Source organism: Acinonyx jubatus, chromosome A1, assembly GCF_027475565.1.
Source record: "Acinonyx jubatus isolate Ajub_Pintada_27869175 chromosome A1, VMU_Ajub_asm_v1.0, whole genome shotgun sequence".
NCBI classification, from domain to species: Eukaryota; Metazoa; Chordata; class Mammalia; order Carnivora; family Felidae; genus Acinonyx; species Acinonyx jubatus.
In genome coordinates this window covers 131,063,264-131,087,591 of record NC_069380.1, presented here as the reverse complement: position 1 = coordinate 131,087,591, position 24,328 = coordinate 131,063,264, and the positions used below count along the sequence as shown (strand labels likewise).

The 24,328-nt window shown below is 36.4% G+C and overlaps 3 protein-coding genes and 1 non-coding gene across 8 annotated transcripts in view; 2 read left to right on the top strand and 2 right to left on the bottom strand.

Moving 5' to 3' along the window:
- TRAPPC13 (trafficking protein particle complex subunit 13) overlaps window positions 1-4,682 on the bottom strand; it is a 37,732-nt gene extending 33,050 nt beyond the window's left edge. For all 4 annotated transcript variants that reach the window (XM_015065324.3, XM_015065325.3, XM_015065326.3 and 1 more), the window contains exon 1: window positions 4,540-4,682. In XM_015065324.3, the coding sequence (XP_014920810.1) occupies window positions 4,540-4,585 (46 nt within the window). In that variant the 5' untranslated portion in view covers window positions 4,586-4,682. The remainder of the gene's footprint in view (window positions 1-4,539) is intronic.
- On the bottom strand, window positions 662-4,680 carry SHLD3 (shieldin complex subunit 3). The gene is made up of 2 exons (XM_027041001.2): window positions 4,540-4,680; window positions 662-1,619 (listed from the first exon to the last, which is right to left on the bottom strand). The coding sequence occupies exon 2, from the start codon at window positions 1,502-1,504 to the stop codon at window positions 749-751; it is 756 nt and encodes a 251-aa protein (XP_026896802.1). The 5' UTR covers window positions 1,505-1,619; window positions 4,540-4,680; the 3' UTR covers window positions 662-748.
- A 594-nt stretch (window positions 4,683-5,276) lies between the features above and the next one.
- The window catches only part of TRIM23 (tripartite motif containing 23), a 36,229-nt gene continuing 17,177 nt past the window's right edge, over window positions 5,277-24,328 (top strand). For both annotated transcript variants that reach the window (XM_027041024.2, XM_027041009.2), the window contains exons 1-7: window positions 5,277-5,434; window positions 10,798-10,960; window positions 12,243-12,364; window positions 14,585-14,863; window positions 15,425-15,607; window positions 18,331-18,546; window positions 22,681-22,815. In XM_027041024.2, coding sequence (XP_026896825.2) covers window positions 5,288-5,434; window positions 10,798-10,960; window positions 12,243-12,364; window positions 14,585-14,863; window positions 15,425-15,607; window positions 18,331-18,546; window positions 22,681-22,815 — 1,245 coding nt within the window. In that variant the 5' untranslated portion in view covers window positions 5,277-5,287. The remainder of the gene's footprint in view (window positions 5,435-10,797; window positions 10,961-12,242; window positions 12,365-14,584; window positions 14,864-15,424; window positions 15,608-18,330; window positions 18,547-22,680; window positions 22,816-24,328) is intronic.
- Window positions 16,915-17,021, top strand: LOC113595004 (U6 spliceosomal RNA). Its single transcript, XR_003415476.1, has one exon. It is a non-coding gene; the product is annotated as a U6 spliceosomal RNA (small nuclear RNA).

Below are 24,328 nucleotides of genomic sequence, written 5' to 3'. Positions count from 1 at the left end.
TCATCTATTATCTTATAAATAACTTTTAGAAATTTTCAATAAATTATGAAAAAGATAGGCTTGAGGTTACAAACTAATGAACTGGGCCAAGTTCAACTTGTATATATACATTTTGCTTGGAAAGAACTTAAAAAAATTAAATTAGAATTTTCTTACAGTTCAGAGTCCTTAACCATATTCTACAGTCTTGCCTATCTAGTCCCTGAATGATTTCAAGTTTGTGAAGTGAAATGCTGGGCATTCTGAGCACATTATATTAAAGTTAATCATTATGCAGGAGCTCATCTTAGAAATTCTCCAGAAAAACGGTCTTTAGTCATTTGCTAAGTTGGCAAAAGAAGTTAAATTCATATGATAGTCCACTTTTTTCCATTGAATTTGAGTTAACATTTATCTAAAGGTAGACAACTTGTCAGGGAAAAATAAAATTATGCTACTGCTACCATTTCTTAGAGTAAATGCTGTCAGTATTTTATCAAATGCTGTCATAGATTCACCTTCCTGTATACATTGTTCTTGAGTTAACAGACATGCCTAGGAACTCACCTGATAGTCATTTACTTCTAGGAAACAAACTATACATATTACCACACAATTTTTTACAATATTAAGAATGAATAGGCTATATGACTGAAGGGTCAAATAAAAAAATTAAGTCATCTAAAATTTAAAAACTCATAAAAAATTTATTGATTTCAGATCACAGTTCATTCAGGATATTCTTCTCTTTCACAATCAGTGGAATTCATTACATACTAAAAATAACACCATATTTACGTACACATAAATTCATTTTCCCAGTAAGAGCTAATCTACCTTTAAGAAGATTTCCCACATATTCACAGTACATAATATCACAGAACACCCATATTTGGTCTAAGTGTCTCTGAATGGTAGCATTACAAGATGGAAGTTCATTGTGCCTGATAATTTGATTGAGTTTTGCCCAAATGTCTTCCAAAGTTTGGTTGTTACAAATAGTGTGCTCTATAGTCCATCTTGCCCTATAAAGTGAATGCAAATTCAGTGCCTTTAAACTATCTTGCAATTTTTTAGACAAAGGAAAAATATTTTCAGTGCAATTACTGTTGGGAAGTGAAACACTCCAAAACCTCTTCTTATGCTGTCTTCCCTTTTCTGATTGCTTATCTAGATTTCCAGAATTAGTCTGTTCATTCAGTGTGTGTGACTGGATTAAGTGCTTTTTTTTTTTTAAATTAGGTTGAAATTCCAAAAGATCTATTGTGCAATCGTAACTCTGTGATTTAACATCATGTTCTGAAATGGTTAAGTACAGTTTCACATCTTCAGCTGCCTCTTCAGAAATCACAGGTGGTGATCTTTTAGGTTTGAGTGGAAGTTTGGACCCATCATGAGAAAACCAAGGAATAAATCTTGATAGTGGACGTGTAGGAAAGTCTTGAAGTGCTTTCTCTGCAATTTTTGACAGTTGTGTGGGATCATTCTCATATGGTCGATAATGTAATATTACTTCTGTAGTCATTCTGCAGTAATCCAGTCACTCTTAATGAAGAGAAAATTTCTTAGATGTGCTCCTCAGCGCTAGAATGTAATTTATAATTACAAGACTTTCTTTCCAAATCAGAGGGAATCAGGACCTAAAGCGGAAGTATTGCAAAGAATAAGATATGGTAGGGATAACCTACACACAAATAGGGAGAAAAGAAAAAACAAAAACCAATCCCAATATGATATTTTACCAAGTGTTGTTGGTAAATGTGAATGGAATCCACAAAATTGGAAACCCTCTGTCTCACCAAAATAAGGGATCTGGATTAAATGCCTGGTAAGCCTCAAACTGCTAGTAGTCAACACATTTAGATCAACATGTAAATATTTATAAGTACTGTCATTAATATATTAGGTAATAATCTTAAGACTATAGCAGAAACAAAGGGTTAATTAGTGATTCCTAGGATATTTTATTCATTTGAAGAGAACAAAAATGTAATAATACTTAAAACTTTGAGACATTAATTGAGGAAAATGAAAATCATTGTGATTTTTGATGCATTGAAAAAAATAGATTTTATACTTTAAAATGATATGAATTCCACCAAATACATAGATACACTACTTAACGATTTTCATTCTCAATACTAAGCACCAATAACATGAAAATAAATTGTGCATTTTAACCAGGCTGGGAACTGGTCTTGTTAAAAAATGTCCTTAGTATAAACGGGGCACTTTCACACTATCAAGACATTAGTACCATGGCTTCTGAATTCCAATTCAGAGGAGGAACAAGAAGGCTAGACCTTAATATTTTTTTTTTTCCTTTTAGAACAAAGAAGTCTTCAAGCTGTCCCAAATTGGGTCACTGATAGTAAGTTCTAGCATACAGTTAGGCTTCCAAAGTTGCATGAGCCACAATGCACGCTCTTTCAAATCCTAATTACTGTAGAAAAAAAATGAGAGGTTCTCCCCAAATCATTAGAGAACTCCTTGAAGGGGTTCTTCCATTACTAGAATGGCCATAGGTGGGGACTCCTGTCATGATGTCATAATACTCATTTGATCACCAATTTTGAAGAGTCAGAAGTAATTAATTTCATCATGATTCTTTTCGCCTGTTAATGTCCACTGATTTGACAACTTAAATTCATAAATGACTGTGATCCTTAACACCCATAATTCTTAACATGAATCTAGACATAGCATACTTTTTTTTTTTTTTTTATGTTTATTTTTGAGAGAGAGTGAGACAGATTGTGACCAGGGGAGGGGTCGAGAGAGGGAGGCAAAGAATCCGAAGCAGGCTCCAGGCTCCGAGTTGTGAGCACAGAGCCCCATGTGGGACTCGAACCATGAGATCATGACTTGAACCGAAGTTGGTCACTTAAACGACTGAGCCACCCAAGCGTCCCTAAACATAGCATATTCTTAATTTTTTTTTTAACATTTATTCATTTTTAAGAGTGAGAGAGACACAGTGTGAGCAGGGGAGGGGTAGAGAGAGAGGGAGATGCAGAATCTGAAGCAGGCTCCAGGCTCTGTGCTGACAGCTCTGAGCTGTCAGCTGTCAGCACAGAGCCCGACGCAGGGCTCGAAATCAGAGACCTGGAGATCATGACCTGAGCTAAAGTCGGAAGCTTAACTGACTGAGCCACCCAGGTTCCCCTAAACATAGCATATTTTTAAAACAATAATGCTTTTATTTTTTTCTTTCCTTTTCTTTACACTTTCACACGTTAAGATACTGCATTAAGAATTATTTTTGTTTGAAAATATGCAATGTTGTACTCTGAGGATGATGAAGTTGTGACAGCTCATTTTTTTACATATATAAGAAAGTGAACTTAAATGATCATATAAGTTGGTACACTTGGCATCCAACAATCAGTACAATTAGACTTGTTAAAATCTTGAAAGTTTCTTAAATTTCTGAAAGATATTAATATCTATTTACATACTTGATATGGGATTAAGAAAGAACATGACAGTTTCTTTTCCTTTTTCTCCAGAAAGAACCCATCTCAGTGTAACTCATTTGCTCAGGCTCAGCTTACAGGTCATATATCTATATTAACATTGTTGTTTTTCAGCTCTATAGTCAGAGACAGATTTATTAAACCGAGCTATCAGTATATGATTTTATGTTACAAATGAGACTGCTGAGCTTCTGGAATGTTTAATGCCTACATCATAACTGTGTACAAGATAATCGTCCGTCAAAATGGACGCCAAAAGAAGGTAAGTGAAATTCAACTGAATTCAAATGTCTATCCAATCTCTTCTCAGCTCAGTTCAAGAAGTTATTGGAAACCACACAGTAGAGCATCCAAGAAATAAGAAGTGTGTTTGGGGAAGTAGAAAACAGATGAAATACAGCTGAAAGCATTTTAAATAAAAGGTTTTCAGAAAACAGTAATTCCAGAAAACTCTGCCCTGTTCGTTTTCCCTAAATAATAATACAATTACATCATCAAACTTACTAAAAATTTTCTGCTGTGTACAGAAAACGAAAGCTGACATCAATTTTCCCACATCCACACTACTTTGAAGTAAACTGCAATAAGTTATAGCAAATCTAAATTATACGTTGTTGTACTATGTGTCTCAAAACCCTTGGCACTGCTAAAACTAGACTAATTTTGCTGATCAAACTGAAGACTGGTAACTTCGTCAGTGATACACAAAGACACAAGAGACAAGGAAAAATCACCGGAGATGCCTACTGTACATCATCTTGGCTCACAGGGCTCTAGGGACGTTAGCTTCTCTGACTAAAACCGGTCTGGTTACTGCAAGCAGCATATAACACAACGAGTGATTTATCGGGTATCTATTACATTCTAGAGGAATGCAACATAAGTCTCTCAAATCTAAAAAGCAAAGAAGAAAAATTGCTTCCTTCCTCTCGGCGCCGAAGGACACAGCAAGAATGCAGGAACTAATGGTGTTTACGAAGGACGAGGCCTACATCCCCGGGACCAGGCCTAGGTGGCAAAGGCTTCGAGAACTAGCGAGAGAACAGAAAACAGACTAAACGCAGTCAGGTTCGTGAAAGTTTACCTTTCAGGGCCAGCAGGTGTTCCTGTTTGGGGGGATTCACTTCCATTTTGAACGGCACTTTCGACCCACTGCCTACGGCAGCTGGGTAGGTTCAAAGCAGCCCGGAAGAAAACAGTAAAGCGTACGTTCGGGAAAATCGAATGCACTCCCAACAGTTTCTGCTGGTAGTGCCTTAAATTCTCTTCTTACGACGTCCTTTAGGGACTCAACGGCTTCTTTTCACCAAAGCCATCTCTTATTTCTTAGCGATTTATACATAAAATACTTCTCTGTTTTCCAGCCACAAATCACACATAGCGTCTTCCAGAAACCACTCCTCGCTGACAGTACATAGCCCCACAGATAACTACATGGCGGAGTAGGGGGGGGGGAAACCCAAAAAAAAAACCTAGTGTGGCATCCTGGGATTTGTAGTTTAAACAAAAACCGCACTGCATGCAGGGAGATGTAGTCTCCCAAAGTCCTCACGTCTATTCTGCAATTAGGAAGCGATCGTTTCTAAAACGGGAGTTTCACTCCAAAATTTTACTTCTTGTTTTATCCTTTCTTTTTTCTTTCTTTAATTTTATTCCTTCCATACTTCAGTCTCCTAAATAACAGCAATAAAAACATCAAAGCGTTCATACACAGGGAACGGCTTCCCAAGAGCTAGGGACTGACAGGAGGAGGAGCTCTGAGGTCGGCCCAGCCGTGCCCGGCGTCGTACTGCGCCTGTGCGGTAGCGGCGAGCGCCGAGGCCTCTGGGTAGATGGTCCTACCCCGCCCCTTAGTTGAAGGCGGTGACGGCTGCTTCTGCGGCAACGCTCCTCCTAGGATGGCTACCCTGGTTGTAAACAAGCCTGGAGCGGGACTAGACAGTGGCCGTCAGGGCAGCCGGGGTACGGCCGTGGTGAAGGTGAGGGACTTTGCGTGCTCCGTTCTCCACCTTCGGCCTCCCTTCGGTTTATCCCTGAGTTCTGGCGGCGGCGCCCCGGCCGTCTTCGGGCAGGATGCGCGGCCTTTGCGTCCCTCTCGGCTTTACATGCCTTGTTCCCCACTCCGCGATCTTTTCTCTTTGCGGGCGTGAAGTTGCCTGGTCTTCTGTTAATACCAGTTCTTTACTTGACATCGCCGATGGGGATGTTTGTGAAGATGATCGTATGGGCCTGTGAGACTGACTTCGGCCGGTCTTTTCCCTAGATCCTCTGCGTTTGGTTAAGTTCAACAGGCATTAGCTTATTTTTAGTAAATTGAACCATTATTATCGCTAGGTAGTATATTAAGTATTGTAGCTCGTTAATAATCTACCTATGAAGTATATGATCATTACCGTTTTGCAGGTGAGGAAACTCAGGTTTGGGTTAACACAGTGAGCCAGGGTTGACTGCCTTTAAAGTCTGGTTTTCATCATCACACTAATTCTTGGCGTGTATTAGTGGTTGATCTGCCCCCTCCTCTCTTGGTAGTACAGTCTTTCAACACTTGAGAAGTCTCCCAGCAGCAGCATGGTTGGGCAATAACGTTAAGGTATACCAATTGCCTATGGTTTGAGGTTTGAAATTCTACCATGCTTGAGTGCTTCAAAATGCATTTGCTAAAACATCAATTGAAATACGTGGGATTCACGTTTCCCCTTCACTATATAGTCATGGAAAGATTTGGAAGGGAGAACTGATCTCAGTCGTTTGTAGAAGACTTTCAGGATTATTATAATCTCAGTTATTGGTATTTCTCATTACTGGTTACATATTAGAATAACAGCATTTAAAAAAAAATACCCTAGTTATGCACACTTCCTCCTCCAGTTCTGATTAACCTGACATAAGTATATTTTTTTACAATTCCAGAATTGATTTTAATGTGCAGCTAGAGTTGAGAACTACTATACCACATAATATCAGAAGTTCTTTTAAGATCTTGGATAATAGGCACCTCATGTTGGGTTTAGATGACAACAAATGATATATTTTTGCTTACAAGTATATTATCAATCAGTGTTGGTGGCTTTTGATTCATCTGACCTTTATATATCAGTGAAGTTATTCTGAAGGTACATGGCGTATCTGAGATACAGAGGGAGCCCTGTTAGGCATGTTGTATGGTTGAGCATTTATTGATTTGTGCTTTATCTAAGTAGAGAATTCCTAAAGATAATTTTGTGAATTAACTTGAGTCAGTAAGTTGTAATTAGAATGGATATTATTGCTGTATCTATCTTTGTTACCCTTAGTTGCCTTAAAATCTCAAAAATATACTAAAGTCTGATATAATTCAAATTTATTACAGTACAGAGTTTAATATGTTAGAGCTTCACTTCGTTCATCTTTATCTTTTTTTTTAAACATTCATTAATTTTTTTGAGAGAGCATGAGTGGGATGGGGCATAGAGAGAGGGAAACAGAGGATCTGAAGCGGGCTGCACAGCGAGGCCTGGTAGGCTCGAACTCACACACTGAGATCATGACCCGACCTGAAGTCAGGCACGCAACTGCCTGGGCCGCCCAGGTGCCCCACATTTTTGTCTTTATATGTAAAATGTGCCTGAGCTGTGCGGTAGGATAGTCTTTTTTGGCAAGATCCTTATGCTGTAATTTGTAGGGAGTATGGTGGCATAAATTTAAAAAACAAAAACGAACTCATTGTCATTTTCATAGATGAAAGCAGAAATTATTCATTGGAAGGTGAAAGTTGAAGTATATGATGCTAATACGTAAAATGACCTATTTAAAGAACAAGCTGAGAGTGACATGGTTTTTTCACTAGAAAAAGACAAAAATCTAACATTCTGAAATTCACATTCAAAAAGGAAAAAGGAATCAGGAAAGTTTCTTTTGAAGAGTGAGTCTCCTTAGCACTTTTAAAATATGGTCTGGTTTATTAAAGTTTTATTTACATGTGATAAGTTTGTAGCTCTCCTTGGCATATTTGTGAAGTTTATAAAATTAAGAGCTTTTCTCTTATCTAGGATTTAATTTCTTGGGCTTTTAGCCACACTTCCTAATGATAAATACTGAAGAAAGAATGTCTTACTCTATTGTTAACTGAGTCGATGTGAAATAATCTAATAACTTTATTTTTGGACCCATGTTTGGTTTGTAAATCAGTTGTATGTTGCTAGTGCTTTTTGAAAAAACCTGTGGTAGCAACTTAAGTTTTTTTTATCTTCTGTAATTATGGGGTCACAGATACAAGGTATGAATGGACTAAGTAAAATTTAATTTGATTCTTTGAAGTATACAGTCATAAACAAGTTTATGTTAGAATAGCAAGAACATCTATTAAAAATGTTGCATTTGTTTTACATCTAATTGTGTTGTATCTTTTCTGTATTTGATTGAATTTGATATTTAAGTGAGGATGTTTAAAAAATTTTTTAATGTTTTATTTATTTTTAAGACAGAGAGAGACAGAGCATGAGTGGGGATGGGGCAGAGAGAGAGGAAGACACAGAATCTGAAGCAGGCTCCAGGCTCTGAGCTGTCAGCACAGAGCCTGATGTGGGGCTCGAACTCACAAACTGTGAGATCATGACCTGGGCGGAAGTCGGACGCTCAACCGACTGAGCCACCTGGGTGCCCCAAGTGAGGATGTTTAAATAAAAATTCTTTCCTGCTTTTTTTAAAAACGTAGGTTAAATTTAAGTTTGTATATATAACATAATTTATGTGTAACTGTTTCTAGCTATTTCCCTTCCTCATAGGGAACCACTATTGCAGTGTAATTAATTTCCTTTATAGCCTGCTAGAAAGTTAGTATGCCTGTATAAAAACATATATATAAATATATGCTCTTTCACTCCTCAGTTTAATGCAAAAGCTATGTATTCTATGTATCATTTTTCACTTTGCTTTATTTGTGTGAAAGCATCCTGTTTGTGTACATAGAAAACTTCCTCTTTCTCCATAGACTGCATAGTTTGCAGTACATGAATATACTAGATTTTCTAGTCTGTACTGGTACATATTTACTTTGTTTCCAGTCTTTTGCAAATGTAAATGGTGCTATAAGGAATAACATAGAGACTGCTTCACACATGTGTAATATATTTGTAGGATAAATTCCTGGAAATAGAATTAGTAAACCATGTAGGGGTGCCTGGGTGGCTCAGTTGGTTGAACATCCGACTCTTGATTTTGGCTCAGGTCATGATCCCAGGATCATGGGATCCAGCCCCATGTTGGGCTTTGTGTTGGGTGTGGAGCCTGTTTGAGATATTCTCTCTCTATCTCTCTCTCTCTCACTCTCGCTCCCTCCCCCTCTGCCCCTCTCCCTCCTTTCCCCCTATCTTTCTCTCTCCCTCTGCTCCTCTCCCCTGCTGGTGCACTCTCTTAAAAAAAAAAAAAAAAAAAAGAATACCTGCTTTCCCACACTTTGACCAGCACAACAAAGAGTTATTGACCTGTTTGATCTAATCTGAAAACTGAAAACAGTATATTGGTGTAGGTTTAATTGCATTTCAAAGTTTTTTGAGTGAGATTGGACATCTTTTCATGTATTTAAAGAGTTGTTTTCATGTCTTTTTCTGTGAACTATGTATTACATTTAAGACTGTCTTGAACCATACTGGGATGCAAGCCAATTAGAAGTTATGAATTTACAGTGAAAAATGTTTGTATTTCATGCACTAAGTCCAAATTAATTACAGAGCTAATATTTTTAATATATTAAGTGTGATTTCCACTAAGCATTTTCTGGTTTTTGTCTTGCATTATTTACTTGTTGGGGGATGGTGGTTGGGCTGGACTGTTTAAAACAATTTTTTTTTAAGTTTATTTATTTTGAGAGAGAGAGTGCAAATGGAGGAACAGAGAGAGAGAGAGAGAGAGAGAGAGAGAGAGAGTAAGTGTGAGTGAGTGAGTCCCTGCACTGTTAGTGCAGAGCCTGCTGCAGGGTTTGAACTCAAGAACCATGAAATGGTGACCTGAGCCAAAGTTGGATGTTTAATCTACTGAGTCACCTAGGTGCCTCCCCTCTTTTAAAAAACTTTTATTTTGTCTGTCAGACTTTATTTATATAAGCACACCAGTGGTTGGTTGTTTGGAATGCCCTGTTTCTGGGGGCTTTTTGGTCTAACAGGGAAAGACAGGCTGGAAAGCCAGTAAGGGAATTAAAGTGCTCTGGGGTGTTAAGATTAAACACTTATCCATGGTGCATGATGGCCCAAGGGATAGTGTGCTCATTTCAGTTGGACTGACCTGTGTGGGTAGGCTGAGAGATATAGTTGTTTAGAAATTTGTTAGTTTACTAATGTTAAAAAGAGGATCCACAAGAAAAATGTCTGTTTAGCTATTTCCTCAGCATCAGCATAAAGAAAGAGGCAAAAACAGTTTATCCTGTTCTAGGAACTACAAATTGTTTCATATAGTTTGAGAATAGAGTCTGAAGGGGGTTGCAATAAAGCAGTAGGACAGAGGACAGATTGTAGTAGGTCATGGATGACAGACATAAGAGTTTGTGGCATAATTGTTCAACATGGGTATTAAAAAAAATAAAATTCTGAAACATTTCAGCTATATTTGGAAGTAACAGTACTAACAGTACTAACAGTACTTCATTAATAAAAATATAGGTTGTTGACTTAATTCTAAAAGCACTCATGTGCTTGGGAATCAATATGCTGATTTTTGTTGCCTTTCCTTTGACTGCATGGCCTTGGGCAAGTCATGTGCCTGTAATTGGAACTATATAGACAAAATATTTTCTAACCGAGGGGAATTATTTATTAATTGAGAACAAGGAATTGAAATTTAAGTCTTAGCTGATTTCTTGTCTTTACATTATATAATATAAACACTAGAAGATACTTGAAAGTTACAGTCTTTTCTGAACAGGTTCTTTATTATTTACAAGGGTTAAATGTCACCCTAGTACATATTTCAGATTATTTTTGTTAAAATTAATGATGATTTTTGGGGGGTAATTTTGGAGAAATTGCTTAAGAATGCAACTTCGGTAGAATTATATAGTGTACAGATTCCGATATAATGAATCAAGTCATAATTTTCAAAAGATAAAGATGATATTAATTTACATTATTTTTGTCCCTAACACTTGACATTTCAAGGAGATTTCACTATGATATAGTTTTGGTAGGGTCTGTCAGATGATATGATAAAAAGATGATTTAAGGTTTTACAATCTAGACTATTTTTTTTCATGGAGAAATAAAGTGACTTAGAAAGATTGATTTAATATGTTCGATCAAGTTTTTTTTTTGGCCTGAAGTATGTATGCTTTTAAGATCATTTAAAGAGCACATGTTCCCATGCCAATTATTAGGTGCTGGAGTGTGGAGTTTGTGAAGATGTCTTTTCTTTGCAAGGAGACAAAGTTCCTCGCCTTCTGCTTTGTGGCCACACAGTCTGTCATGACTGTCTTACCCGCCTGCCTCTTCATGGAAGAGCAATCCGTTGCCCTTTTGATCGACAAGTAACAGATCTAGGTAGGAAAATATATTGTATTTAAGATTGAAAATTGTTTGGTTTATTTGTGTGAAAAGGAGTTTGTATAGTCATTGATTACTGTAGGGTTCTAGGTTAGAAGAGATGTATGGAAAAGGATTATCTTCACTTGTTCTTGTTCTAGTTTACTTAGAGGAGTTATTTTAGCTAAGTGTATATTTCATACAGTGGTTTTCAAACACAAATCATAGCTAATTTTTAGTTATGAAATCAATTTAATTGGTTGTGAACATGCTTTTTTAAAGAAGAAATGGAAAAAAAATGTGTGTTGCATCCTGAAGGTGAATATTGGTGTGTGAAACTTTTCTTTCAGATGTATATATTATATATGAACATATTTTTAAAACCATGCATATATAAATACATATAAGTAAACATATATCTAAGTATTTATAAGTAAATATATATATAAGTAAGTATGCATATGTGTACATACACACATATATATACATATATACATATATGTAGGTTATCCTGTGTTGAAAGGGAAAATGTATTTCTTACTGGAGGTTGCTGTAAAAAGTATTTTAAAGCACTTGTTTTAATATATGTAGTAAAAGTCAGTGACAAAATAGTTTTTAAAAAGTATAAAGAAAAATAGTAGAACTTGATGTTTTTACTGAGAATGCTGAAGAGTTGGAGTGCCTGGGTGACTTAACAAGAGTTAAACATCCCACTCTTGATTTCAGCTCAGGTCATGATCTCACATTTTGTGGGATTGAGCTGACAGCACAGAGCCTGCTTGGGATTCTCTCCCTGTCTCTCTCTGCTCCTCCCGTCCTTGCTCACCTGCACTCTCTCTGTCTCTGTTAAAAATAAATAAATAAACTTAAAAAAAAAAAAAAAGAATGCTGACGTTTTCTTTTAATGTTTATTTATTTTGAGAGAAAGAGCATGAGTAGGGGAGAGCAGAGCAGAGGGAAGGAGAGAATCCTAAGCAAGTTCTCTGCCATCGCCATAGACCCCTACTTGGGGCTGGATCTCACAAACCATGAGATCATGAACTGAGCTGAAATCGAGTGGTATGCTTAGTTGACTGAGTCACCCAGGTGCCCCAGGAGTTTCTGTTTTTTTAAAGAGAATTTTTAACAAGACAATAGTTCTAGCAATAAAAAGAAATTAGGGAAAATTTGAATTTTGAAAATTTAGACATTATTAATGATATTAACAATTAAATATATGATAAATTACTGTTAGGTGTGAGGTGAAATGATTAATATTCCATTTTATTAGATTTAGTTTTTATTTTTATATTTGTTTTAGGAGATTCAGGTGTTTGGGGATTGAAAAAAAATTTTGCTTTATTGGAGCTTTTGGAACGACTACAGAATGGACATATTGGCCAATATGGAGTTGCAGAAGAAGCCATTGGGATATCTGGAGAGGTATTGATTGAATTTATTAAAATATTTATTATGAGCATGAATTTTTTCTCTTATTTTAAAATATAAGTATAATCTTACCTCACTTGCTTCAGCAGATAGGAATCCAGAAACACAACTTTTCATTACATTGCAGTTTTATAGGAAATAATATTCCCAACTGAATAGAAAGTAAAACTTAAACTTGAATTCACTGAAAATACTATACCCAAAGTATATTTTATGTATAAACTTACCTCCTTATTATAATTCACTTCTATCCAAGGATAAAGTCAAGAGTTAGAAGGTTATGGAAAAGTAAAAAGAAGTGGAAGCTACATTAAACCAGAGGATGCAAAAGTGAATCAACAATAAACAGGATGGTGCAAAGAAAGAAAGAGAAACTCCATCAAAGAGGCCATTTAGTGTAGAGGCCAAATGCCTTAAAGATAGCAGTAGCTCTTGAGGGAATTAATACTATAAATATCTTCATGAAAAGTTTAAATGTGTAAGTATACTCTATCCAACAGGCTGGTCATCCAGTAAATATTAGGATGCTGCCCATTAACACAGGTTAAAATACATTTTTTACACTTAATTATATGCATAGCTCATATACTGTACTAGATATAAGAATAGTTGTAGTAAATAACAGTTAATGATTTCAGTGGTCAACTTTAAAACCACAGGTTTAGAATCAAGGAAACAAATGTCAGATTGATTTCTACTTTTCTTCTTTTAGATCGTGATTTCTTTATATAAAGTGAATCACTGAAGTGAATTTCATACTAGAGCACTGTTTCCTAAAAGTTTTGCAGTTCCTTCACATGCTATCTCTTTTATCTTTCAAAAGACATTAGAATATTATCTAATGTTGTCCTTGTAAATATTAATCTTGTCTGAAAAATAGAAGACATGTATTTTTTATTTTACTTGTTGAACTTTGGGTTCATTTTAAAATTTAATATGATAATTAATGATACCATTGGTGTTTTTTCTAATTTTTATTTCTGGAATAATTTATGCCAGATTGCTCCCTTTCCAATTAGGCCTTTTAATATTCATCATAAGTTTTCAAAACATTCTTGATTATCTGTTATATAAAGTTTTTCAAGTTGAAATGCTTTTTTAGTAATTCATGAAAATTAGAAATAATATTTAAGAGCTTATATATAACATAGGATTTTTATTTTTTCTTTAAACTAGCTTAAATCAGTGCTTTTTCAGCCTGGATTATACAGTGAACTCACCTATGGAGTTTTAGAAAAAAATACACAGATTAGGCCTCATCTGTAACCTATTGGAATTTCATAGGTTAGAGTCTGAGCATCTGTGTTTTTAAAAGCTTTGCATCTGATTCTTATGCACACATCTGGTTCTCACAGTAGCCTTCACACTTCTCTTCTTCTGCTACAGCACCATGACAAGTGGTATTTAAAGTAGTGGTGGGGGAGCCTGGTTGGTTCACTTGGTGAAGCATGCCAATATTGTTGTCAGGGTTGTGGTAAGTTCTAGTGTCATATAGGGTATAGAGATTACTGCAAAATAAAATCTTTAATAAAATTGAAAACTAAAGCAGTGGGGATGTATTTATTATCAACTTTCTTTTTTAGTCTTAAAAGATTTCTGAAAAAGAGATTTCTAGCCTCTAGTTTTCAGTTTCTTGCGTATAAGCTGAGGGGATTTCATAGAAGATATCTTTACACTGACTGTCAATCTATGAGGATAGTTCTCTTTTTGGCCCCAAATTCATAGCATGGATTGATAATAAGTTTTGGAAATAGCTTCTCACTTACCTATAGAAATGAATACTTTTGGAGTGTCTGAGTGACTCAGTTGGTTTTGTGTCAGACTCTTGATTTTGGCTCAGGTCATGATCCCAAGGTACATGAGATTGAGCCCTGGATAGTGCTCTGCACCGATAGCATGAAACCTGCTTAAGATTCTCTCTCCCTCTCTTTCTGTCTCTTCCCTGATTGTGTGCACGTGCAAGGGCACTCTCTCTCTCAGATAAATAAACTATTAAAAAAAAAAAAACTCAGAAAACAAAATGAATACTTTCTTAGGTGAGTAGTAAATGACCTTTTTACTTAATTGCCAGTATATTTTCACATGTAAAGCCTGGTCAGTTAAGAAAAGATTATGGGGGAAAAAAGGAAGGATTATGGGCTTTTATATTTTAAAATTTATCATGTTGTAATGATGGAGGTTCAGTTTGAAGACATTAATTTTTTTGTTTATCAGAGTATCATTCGTTGTGATGAAGATGAAGCTCACGTTGCGTCTGTATATTGCACTGTGTGTGCAACTCACTTGTGCTCAGAGTGTTCTCAAGTTACTCATTCTACGAAGACATTAGCAAAGCACAGACGAGTGCCTCTGGCTGACAAACCTCATGAGAAAACCATGTGCTCTCAGCATCAGGTACACGCCATTGAGTTTGTTTGCTTGGAAGAAGGCTGTCAGACTAGTCCACTTATGTGCTGTGTCTGCAAAGAGTATGGAAAACACCAAGGTCACAAGGTATGATTATAATTAGACTGGGTGACTCTACCTGGTTTATCAGCCTACCTTTTGTTTCCATTGACTACTTTATGCCAAGTAGGGATTGAAGAGTTCAGTGATGAATGAGTTGAGCTTGGTAGCATGAAAAGAAATGAGAGATTCAATTTCTGAATGTCATAACAAAAATTTCAGAAGCCTCATGATTCTTTCTTCATTGAAAAATAGCTTTCCAGCAGGAAACAAAAGTTCTCTGTGTGCATGTTTTCTTAATGAACTGGATTGTTTTGACAGTACTTAAGTCTTTTGATGAACTGATGTTTATGGTAAAATCATAAAGTGAGTCTCTTGGATTCTTATTTAACAATAAATGGACTCCCAAATTTTAAATTATTTCTTTGAAGGATAAATAGTTTTGTGATGAAGATACATTAGTATTTACTATCTTGTGCTTTTGTAAATGTGTTATAAAAGCCACTTGAGACTGATGCTTTTTCTTATTATTATAGTAGTGATTTAAATAGCATTTTATATTGTTAGTCAGTACCATGAGTTCTTTTCTATAATTGTGTTGCATTTTAGCATTCAGTATTGGAACCAGAAGCTAACCAGATCCGAGCATCAATTTTAGATATGGCTCACTGTATACGGACCTTCACTGAGGAAATCTCAGATTATTCCAGAAAATTAGTTGGAATCGTTCAGCACATTGAAGGAGGAGAACAAATAGTGGAAGATGGAATTGGAATGGCCCACACAGAACATGTATGGAATGTTTTTCTTCCTTCTGTACTTTCTTACCCTTTGTACTTCTCACCTTTTCATTTTTTTAATTTATTGGGCAATTACGTTGTGCTAGTACTGCACTAGTCACTGAGAACAAGTTTTATAAAAAGTCTCTATCTTCATGGAGTTTATAATCCATCATGGAAGAGAGACATTTTCAAATGTAGTAACTATTTTGTAGGGGAAGTACAGGATGCCTTAGTAATGCATAAGAGTGGCAATAATTTAGCTGCCTCAGGGAAGGCTATCTGGAATATGTGGTGTCTAAACTGAGACTTGAAGAAATTTAGTCAGGGAGAAGAGTGTGGTGGGGAGTGAGTTGTCCCAGAGAGGGAAGCACGTGTTAAAATGCCTGGAAGTGAGAATTGGACGTATTATAGAACAACTCAGTTCACTACACTTGAATCTTTGAGTATTGGATGGGACAGGGCAAGAAAAAAATGTTGGAGAGTTAAGGGCCAAATCATGGAGGATATTATTAGCTCTGTTAAAGAGGTTGGACTTGATTATAAGGGCAGTGATGAGCCGCTGAAGAATTAGCATAGAAATAACATAATCAGATTTGCATTAAGAAAGGTTGCTCTTAGGGGCTCCTGGGTGGCTCAGTTGGTTAGGCATCTGACTCTTGATTTTCGGCTCAGGTCATGATCTCATGCTTCATGGGATTGAGCCCTGTGCCCGACTCCACACTGAACATGGAGCCTGCTGAAGATTAATTCTCTCTCTCTCTTTCACTCTGTCAAAATCATAATCATAATCAAATCATAAATTATTTAAAAATCAAATAAAATACAAAATTTGGTTCCTCATTTTCACTAGCTACATTTCAAGTATATTCACGTACAAATAGCTAATGGCTACCATATTGAACCACACAGATACAGAATGTGTCCATCATCATTGAAGGTTCTACTGGACATTTTATGCTAGAGTGGAAATACTTTATTCCTTCAGTGAGTATTTATGGAACCCATACAATAGCTAGACACTGTTTTAGCATTGTTCTAGCTAAGGAGACACTGCCAAAAAGCTCTGCCTTTGCAGTTTACATTCTAATGTGGAAAAAGGGTCAGTACTAATGGCAAAAGTATGTTAAGTGCTATGGAGTGTTATATGGGGTGTTCCTGGATAGACTCACTAAGAAAGGGACATTGAGCAAAGACCTAACGCAGATAAGAAAGGAACCATGCTAATATTTGGGGAAAGAATATTCCAGGCAGAGAGAAGAGCAAGTGCAAAGGCCCTGAAGTTGGAGTGTGCCTGGTGCACTTAGGAAACTGTGAGGAGTTCTCAGTTTGGCAGCACATAAACTAAAATTGGAATGATGCAGCAAAGATTAGCATGGTGCCTGTGTGAGGATGACACATAAATTTGTAAAGTATTTCATATTTTTAAGGATTAAAAGGTACAGACTTCCAGTTATAAAATAAGTAATGGAAATGAAAAGTACAGCATGGGGAATATAGTTAGTAATACTGTAATAACGTTGTATGGTGACAGATACTAACTACACTTAGTGTGCTGAGTACCACGTAATGTGTAGAATTGTTAGATCAGTATGTTGTTCACCTAGAACTAATACAACATTGTATGTCAACTACACTTCAATTAAAAAACCCAGCAACTGTGAGGGGGTCAAATGCATCTAGAGTAGAATGATTGAGGAGAGCATAACAGGTGTTGAGATCACAAAGGGTCTTATGGATATTTGCTTTTCTTTCTGCCACAAATGTTCTTCCTCAAGATAATCTTGTAGTCACCTTCTTCAGGTCTTTGCTCAGATGTTGCTTTTTCAGGGAGTCTGTTCTTGAACACTCCCTGTAAAGGACTTTGGCATTTACTGAGTGGAATGGGAAATCATTAGAGAGTTTTGGGCAAAAGAATAATCATTTTCCTGACTTAACATTTTTTTTTTATAATATATTCTTTTTTTTTTTTTAACATTTATTTATTTTTGAGACAGAGACAGAGCATGAACGGGGGAGGGTCAGAGAGAGAGGGAGACACAGAATCTGAAACAGGCTCCAGGCTCTGAGCGGTCAGCACAGAGCCCGACGTGGGGCTTGAACTCACGGACCACCAGATCATGTCCTGAGCCAAAGTCAGACGCTTAACCGACGGAGCCACCCAGGTGCCCCCTGACTTAACATTTTAAAAGGATCCTTCTGGCTGCTAGGTGGAAAATACTCTGTAGAGGGCAGTAGTGGATCTATTGAGGCCAATTAGAAAACTATTGTAATAATCAGGTGAACGATGATAATGTCATAGATCAGGTCAGTAGAGGTCAAGGTGATGAGGCTTGATCAGATTTTGGGTATGTTGTTTTGAATATGTTTTGTGGTCAGCAGAATTTGCTGAGGGACTGTTATTGGATGTGAAAGAGAAGTATTAAGGGTGACTCCAGTTTTGTTTTTGTTTTTGTTTTTGTTTTTTGGCTTGAACAATGTGGAGGATGGCATTGCCACTTATTGAGATGGAGGAAACTAGGTTTGACAGTGGAAGAGACTGAAGATTAGGTATTCTCTTTTGCTTGAGATGTTATTTAAAGAGTTGGATGTCCAAAGGCTATGGTTAAGGAGAAAGATCTTGTGTGGAGATAGCAATTCTGCAATTTTTAAGAACATAGATGGTATTTAAATTTTCACTATTTCACATATAAAATCTTTGTTATGGTTAAAGTTGTTTAATTTCTATTTCTTTAGGTACCAGGTACTGCAGAGAATGCCCGGTCATGTGTCCGAGCTTATTTTTCTGACCTTCATGAAACTCTGTGTCGTCAAGAAGAAATGGCTCTAAGTGTTGTTGATGCTCATGTTCGAGAAAAACTGATTTGGCTCAGGCAGCAACAAGAAGATATGACTATTTTGTTGTCCCAAGTTTCAACAGCCTGTCTTCATTGTGAAAAGACTTTGCAACAAGTAGGTAGATTAAATGTGGTTAGGACATATTTTAAGAAGGAGGTTAAACAGATAATTATCAGAGGTATGCACTAGTCTATTTTATTAACAAATATTTTAATATTATTATTATTTGTTACTGTGTGCATTAACATTGTGCTTAGGACATGGTCTCTAACCTTGAATTGCTCCACCAACCATATCAGTGTCCTCTACTTCATGTGCCCTCCCCAGCTTAAGACTATGGATTCTAGAAACTCTTTAATGTCTTGTCATTCTTTAGTCATGCTAAGCCCTTTAACTCTTCTTTACCAAGCATGTACTCTTCTTTCTGCTTGGTGGGCTTATATCTCCCTTTTCTGTAGTGGAAATCCTTTTTCAAAGTCTAGCTCAAATGTTTGCTTTTCTTTGAAACTCTCTGTTGTTCTTTTTTTTTTTTTTTTGGATGCCTTTCTAGCATGTACTACCTATCTCTGCTCTAATTCATTGGTTCTTAATTTTGATATCACAGTAATCCCATGTTTTTTGATGATTGAGGTATCAGAAGCAATTTGTTTTACCAGTTTTCAGATCATGTCATGAGATCATGATACCATGAGATCATGACTTGGGCCAAAATCAAGAGTCGGATGCTTAACTGACTGAGCCACCCAGGTGCCCCCAGATAATATACTTTTAAAATAAATTGGATTTAAGATTATTTGAGCAAAAATGTCAGTCTTATTCATTTCCATTTGGTTCTGCTTTCATGAGTTGCTGATAGAAAGGTAATTATTGCCCTAGGAATTCCCAGTAAGCTGTAGTGTATTTTACCCTTATTGACATATCGCTAGTAATTGTGTTGACTGCAAATCACTGCAGAGCTAAACTTATTACTAATTGTAAAGCTTTTTCTCTTATATATCTAATTAGACTTATATGAATGTGGTGAGGCTGTAACCACAAAAGTCTTGAGCTTATCATATTGAATTATAATAATTGATGTATATGCCATTTATTAAATTGCCTTGAACTTCAGTCCTATTCTTCTTTCCTCTGCCCTGTGATTTTTGGACTAGAACTCTACAAACCACATATCGGCTTTGCCAGCTCCTTGTTAGTTTAGGCTCCATCAACAGGGGACGGGAAAGGAAGGTTGGAAGGTAGAGTTAGTTTCCCGTTGGTTCCCATTTACTTGGTTTCCTGTGAATTTCACTGCTCACAAGAAGATACCACTTTCCTTAGAGACCTGAGCTTAAGATCCATGGGGACTTTCCTATAAGTTTCTAAGTTTTAATAATTCTAGCATGTGCCTTTTATTCCCCCTTTCCTGGGGCGTGATAGCTGCCTCCTACATTTGCTTTCCCACATGATACCTCTGAGTACTTTTTACCCTTTTAGTTACCTAGTTAATAACTACAACTAGTTAGCAGTTCTTCATAGTAAATTCTTTCTGTTTACATAAGTGGTGTGGTTTTCCTCTACTAATTCGAACCTGAACAATATGCATTCTTCATTCTTCTCTATATTGACTGCATGCATCTTGTTCATCTTTGTATCTAGGTAGAAGGAACTTAATAAATATTTGTTCAGTTATGATGGGTAATCAAGCTACACAGAAAAATCAGAAATGGATTACATCTAGATCTCGTTTACTTGAATACATAAAAGTATTTTTATATTTATTCTGTTAAAAAGTATGTTTATAGTTACTGAAATATGTGGAGGTTAGAATTTCTGAAGCATTTCATCAAAGTGATTGGTAATTGTTAATGATATGGTATTATTTCACTATGTTAATGCAAATGAAGTTAGGGTCTTAGAGTCATTCTTCATATCAACTTTGGTTTTTAAAGTCATAGAACCCTAACCCCAACCAATATTCTTTTTTTTATTGTTAAAAATTGTTTTCAATGTTTATTTTCAATAGAGAGAGAGAGAGAGAGTGAGTAAAAGCAGGGGAGGGATAGAGACAGAGGAAGACACAGATCCTGAAGCACACTCCAGGCTCTGAGCTGTCAGCGCAGAGCCTGATGCAGGACTCAAATTTGAACCATAATATTTGACCTGAGCCAACGTCGGATGTTTAACCAACTGAGCCACCCAGGCATCCCCCCAACCAATATTCTTAACAGTTCCTGCCACAGAGATAATTGAACAGAAGAATGGATAGAACATCACACTTTATTATCAATTTTGAGAACAAAGCTTAATCATCCTTCCCCTCCAAAAAAAAAAAAAAAAAATGATGCATCATCTAAGTTCAAGGCATGAAGCTAAGTGGTGAGGATTTGTCTATTCATTTAGCAAATAAGTTTTGAGTGCCTACTGTGTGCTAGGTACTTCTAGATAACATGGGATATACTGGTAAACCAGACAAACAAAAAGCTATATAATCTTGTGGAATTAGCATTTTAGCAAGGAGAAGATAAGACAATAAATCATATCCTTATCTAAATAAGTAAATTATGTAAAATGTTAGAATAGTGGTAAGAACTAAGGACAAAAGAAAAAGTGTGGGAGTCCAGCAGACTGCATTATTAAATGATCAGGGTAAAAATCATTAAGAAAAGGTGAGATTTGAGCAAAGCCTCAAAAAAGAAAAAGGTGAAGGAATTTATTCAAGCCCTAATATAGGGAAGAATATTCCCACTGAGGAAACCCATTAGAGAAAAAACCCTAGGACACCATGTCTGGTGTATTTGAGGAACAGCAAAAGAGGCCACTGTGTCTGGTATATAGCAAATGAAGGAGAGAGAAATAGGAGCTATAATCAGAAGTAATAGGGAATTATATGTAACGAAGGCTTTGTGGGCCACTGGAAGGGCTTCAGCTTTTACTGATGAAAATAGAGAAGCCATTGTGAAATTTTGACAAGAATGACTTGATCTTACTTAAAATGATCACTTTGATGTGTAAAAAACAGATTGGAGGAGGGCAAAGATGGAAGGAAGGAGTTAAAGAAAAGGAGTTAGGCTGTTGTAGAATTCCATGTGAGAGAGAATACTGGCTTGGGTAGTGGAGTGAAGTGTCCAAATTCTGGATACCTAATAGGATTTGTTTGTATTTGGGGCATGAGAGTAGAAGCAGGAATTTCTTAAAGGCTTTTGTTAAGAATAACTGGAACAACATGCAACTTATAAGCAAAGTTTGTTAGTTAATAATTGACTAATATAAATATGCAACAGTGAGCAAAAACTGCAAACACTGCTGCTTTCATGGAGCTTACATATTGTTTGAAGATCTCTGTCTTAGGAAGAATATATTGGTGTCTGTGTAGAAAATCTCTGGAATAATGTTGTAGAAACTGGAAAGTGCTTGACTTTGAAGAAAGAGTCTGGGGATCTAGAGGGAGAGGGAGACTTTTCAATTTTACATGTAGTCCCATTTTTAAAAAAACCAGTACATATATATCTTAAGTTATTTAAAAACCTTTTTATATAAGTACGACATGCAGGGGCGCCTGGGTAGCTCAGCCAGCGAAGCATCTGACTCAATTTCGGCTCAGGTTATGATCTCACAGTGTGTGAGTTCAGGGTTCCTTGCTGGCAGTGCGGAGCCTGCTTGGGATTCTCTCTCTCTCTCCCTCCCCCTGCCCTGCCCCTCCCCCACTCACATTTGCTCTCTCTTGCTCTCAAAATTAAATAATAAACATTAAAAATAATAAGTACAACATACATACAGAAATGTGTGCATAAGTGTTCACCTGGCTAGTTGCTGTATAACTAGCATCCAGATCATGTAACAGAACATTACCAGCGCCCCAAGATACCCCTCAGACTCTCTTCTGATAACTTACCCCCTAAGGATAAACCTGACTTCTAATGCATATCTTATTTTTGTCTGTTTTGGTATTAATAAAAATGGAATCATACAGAATGAACTCTTCATGTCCTTTCTTCTTTTATTTGACATTGTGAAATTCAAATCATCAGGTATAATTGTGGCTCATTCTCATTGTGGTCTTTGTGAATATACCACAATTTATTTATCTTTTCTTCTCTTGAAAGGGTCTTAAATTATTTATTAATGCCCACTTATTATCCTAGTTAAATTTACATTTAAGTAAACCTTTAATACTATGATGTTAGATGAACTTTTCTTGAGTTTTGGTGATATCTCTTTTTCCCTTATTTCTGTAATAAGTTTACAGGAAAACTGTATTCTCTTTTCTAGGATGATTGTAGAGTTGTTTTGGCAAAACAGGAAATCACAAGGTTACTGGAAACATTGCAAAAACAGCAGCAGCAGTTTACAGAGGTTGCAGATCACATTCAATTGGATGCCAGCATCCCTGTCACTTTTACAAAGGTAATGTACTATATTTCATTTTTAGGTGTGGTTTCTGACAGATCATGATTGTTTTATATTCCATGATAATCAGCTTGAAGAGACAATTAAGAAATGCATGGTTTTTTGTTTTTTTTTTTAAACCTTCATCATTGGAAAATGAAAAGTGGTATAATGAATCTCCCTGTATCCATCATCTACTTTGACAATGAAAACCCCTTTTTTTCTTTATTTAAATCCAAGTTAGTTAACATATAGTGTAATAATGGTTTCAGGAGTAGAATTTAGTGATTCATCACTTATATAACACTCATTGCTCTTCCTAACAAGTGCTGTCCTTACTGCCCATCACCCATTTAGCCCACCCCCACTCCCTCCCCTCCAACAACCCTTAGTTTGTTCTCTGTATTTAAGAATCTGTTATGGTTTGCCTGCCTCCGTCTCTGTTTTTATCTTATTTTTCCTTCCCTTCCCCTACATTCGTGTTTTGTTTCTTAAATTCCACATATGAGTGAAATCATATGATATTTGTCTGTCTCTGACTAACTTATTTTGCTTAGCATAATACATTCCCATTGCATCTACATTGTTGTAAGTAGCAAGATTTCATTCTTTTTGGTTGCCAAGTAGTATTCCATTGTGTATATATACCACATCTTCTTTTTTTTAATATAATTCATTGACAAATTGGTTTCCATACAACACCCAGTGCTCATCCCAGCAAGTGTCCTCCTCAATGCTCATCACCCGCTTTCCCCTCTCCCCCACTCCCCCATCAACCCTAAGTTTGTTTTAGTATCCAGGAGTCTCTTATGGTTTCCCTCTCTCCCTCTCTGTAACTTTTTTTCCCCCTTCCCCTCCCCCATGGTCTTCTGTTTAATTTCTCAAGATCTATGTATGAGTGAGAACATATGATATGTCTTTCTCTGACTGGCATTTCACTCAGCATACCTTCCAGTTCCATCCATGTTGCTGCAAATGGCCAGAATTCATTCTTTCTCATTGCCAAGTAGTATTCCATTGTATGTATAAACCACATCTTCTTTATCCATTCATCATTCGATGGACATTTGAGCTGTTTCCATAATTTGGCTATTATTGATAGTGCTGCTATAGATACTGGGGTGCACGTGCCCCTTTGAATCTGTATTTTTGTATGCTTTGAATAAATACCTGGTAGTGCAATTGCTAGGTTGTAGGGTAGCACTTTTTAAATTTTTGAGGAACATCCTTACTGTTCTCTAGAGTGTCTATACCAGTCTGCATTCCCATCAGCAGTGCAAGACTGTTCTCCTTTCTTTACATCCTTTCCAACATCTCTTGTTTCCTGAGTTGTTAATATTAGCCTTTCTGACAGGTGTGAGGTAGTATCTCATTCTGGTTTTGATTTGTATTTCCCTGATGATGAGTGATGTTGAGCATTTTTTCATGTGTCTGTAAAGCCATCTGGATGTTGTCTTTGGAAAAGTGTCTGTTCATGTCTTTTGCCCATTTCTTTCACTGGATTATTTGTTTTTTGGGTGTTGAGTTTGAT

Coding starts and splice junctions, on each gene's coding strand:
- SHLD3 (XM_027041001.2), bottom strand. CDS start 1,504: ATGACTACAGAAGTAATATTACATTATCGACCATATGAGAATGATCCC.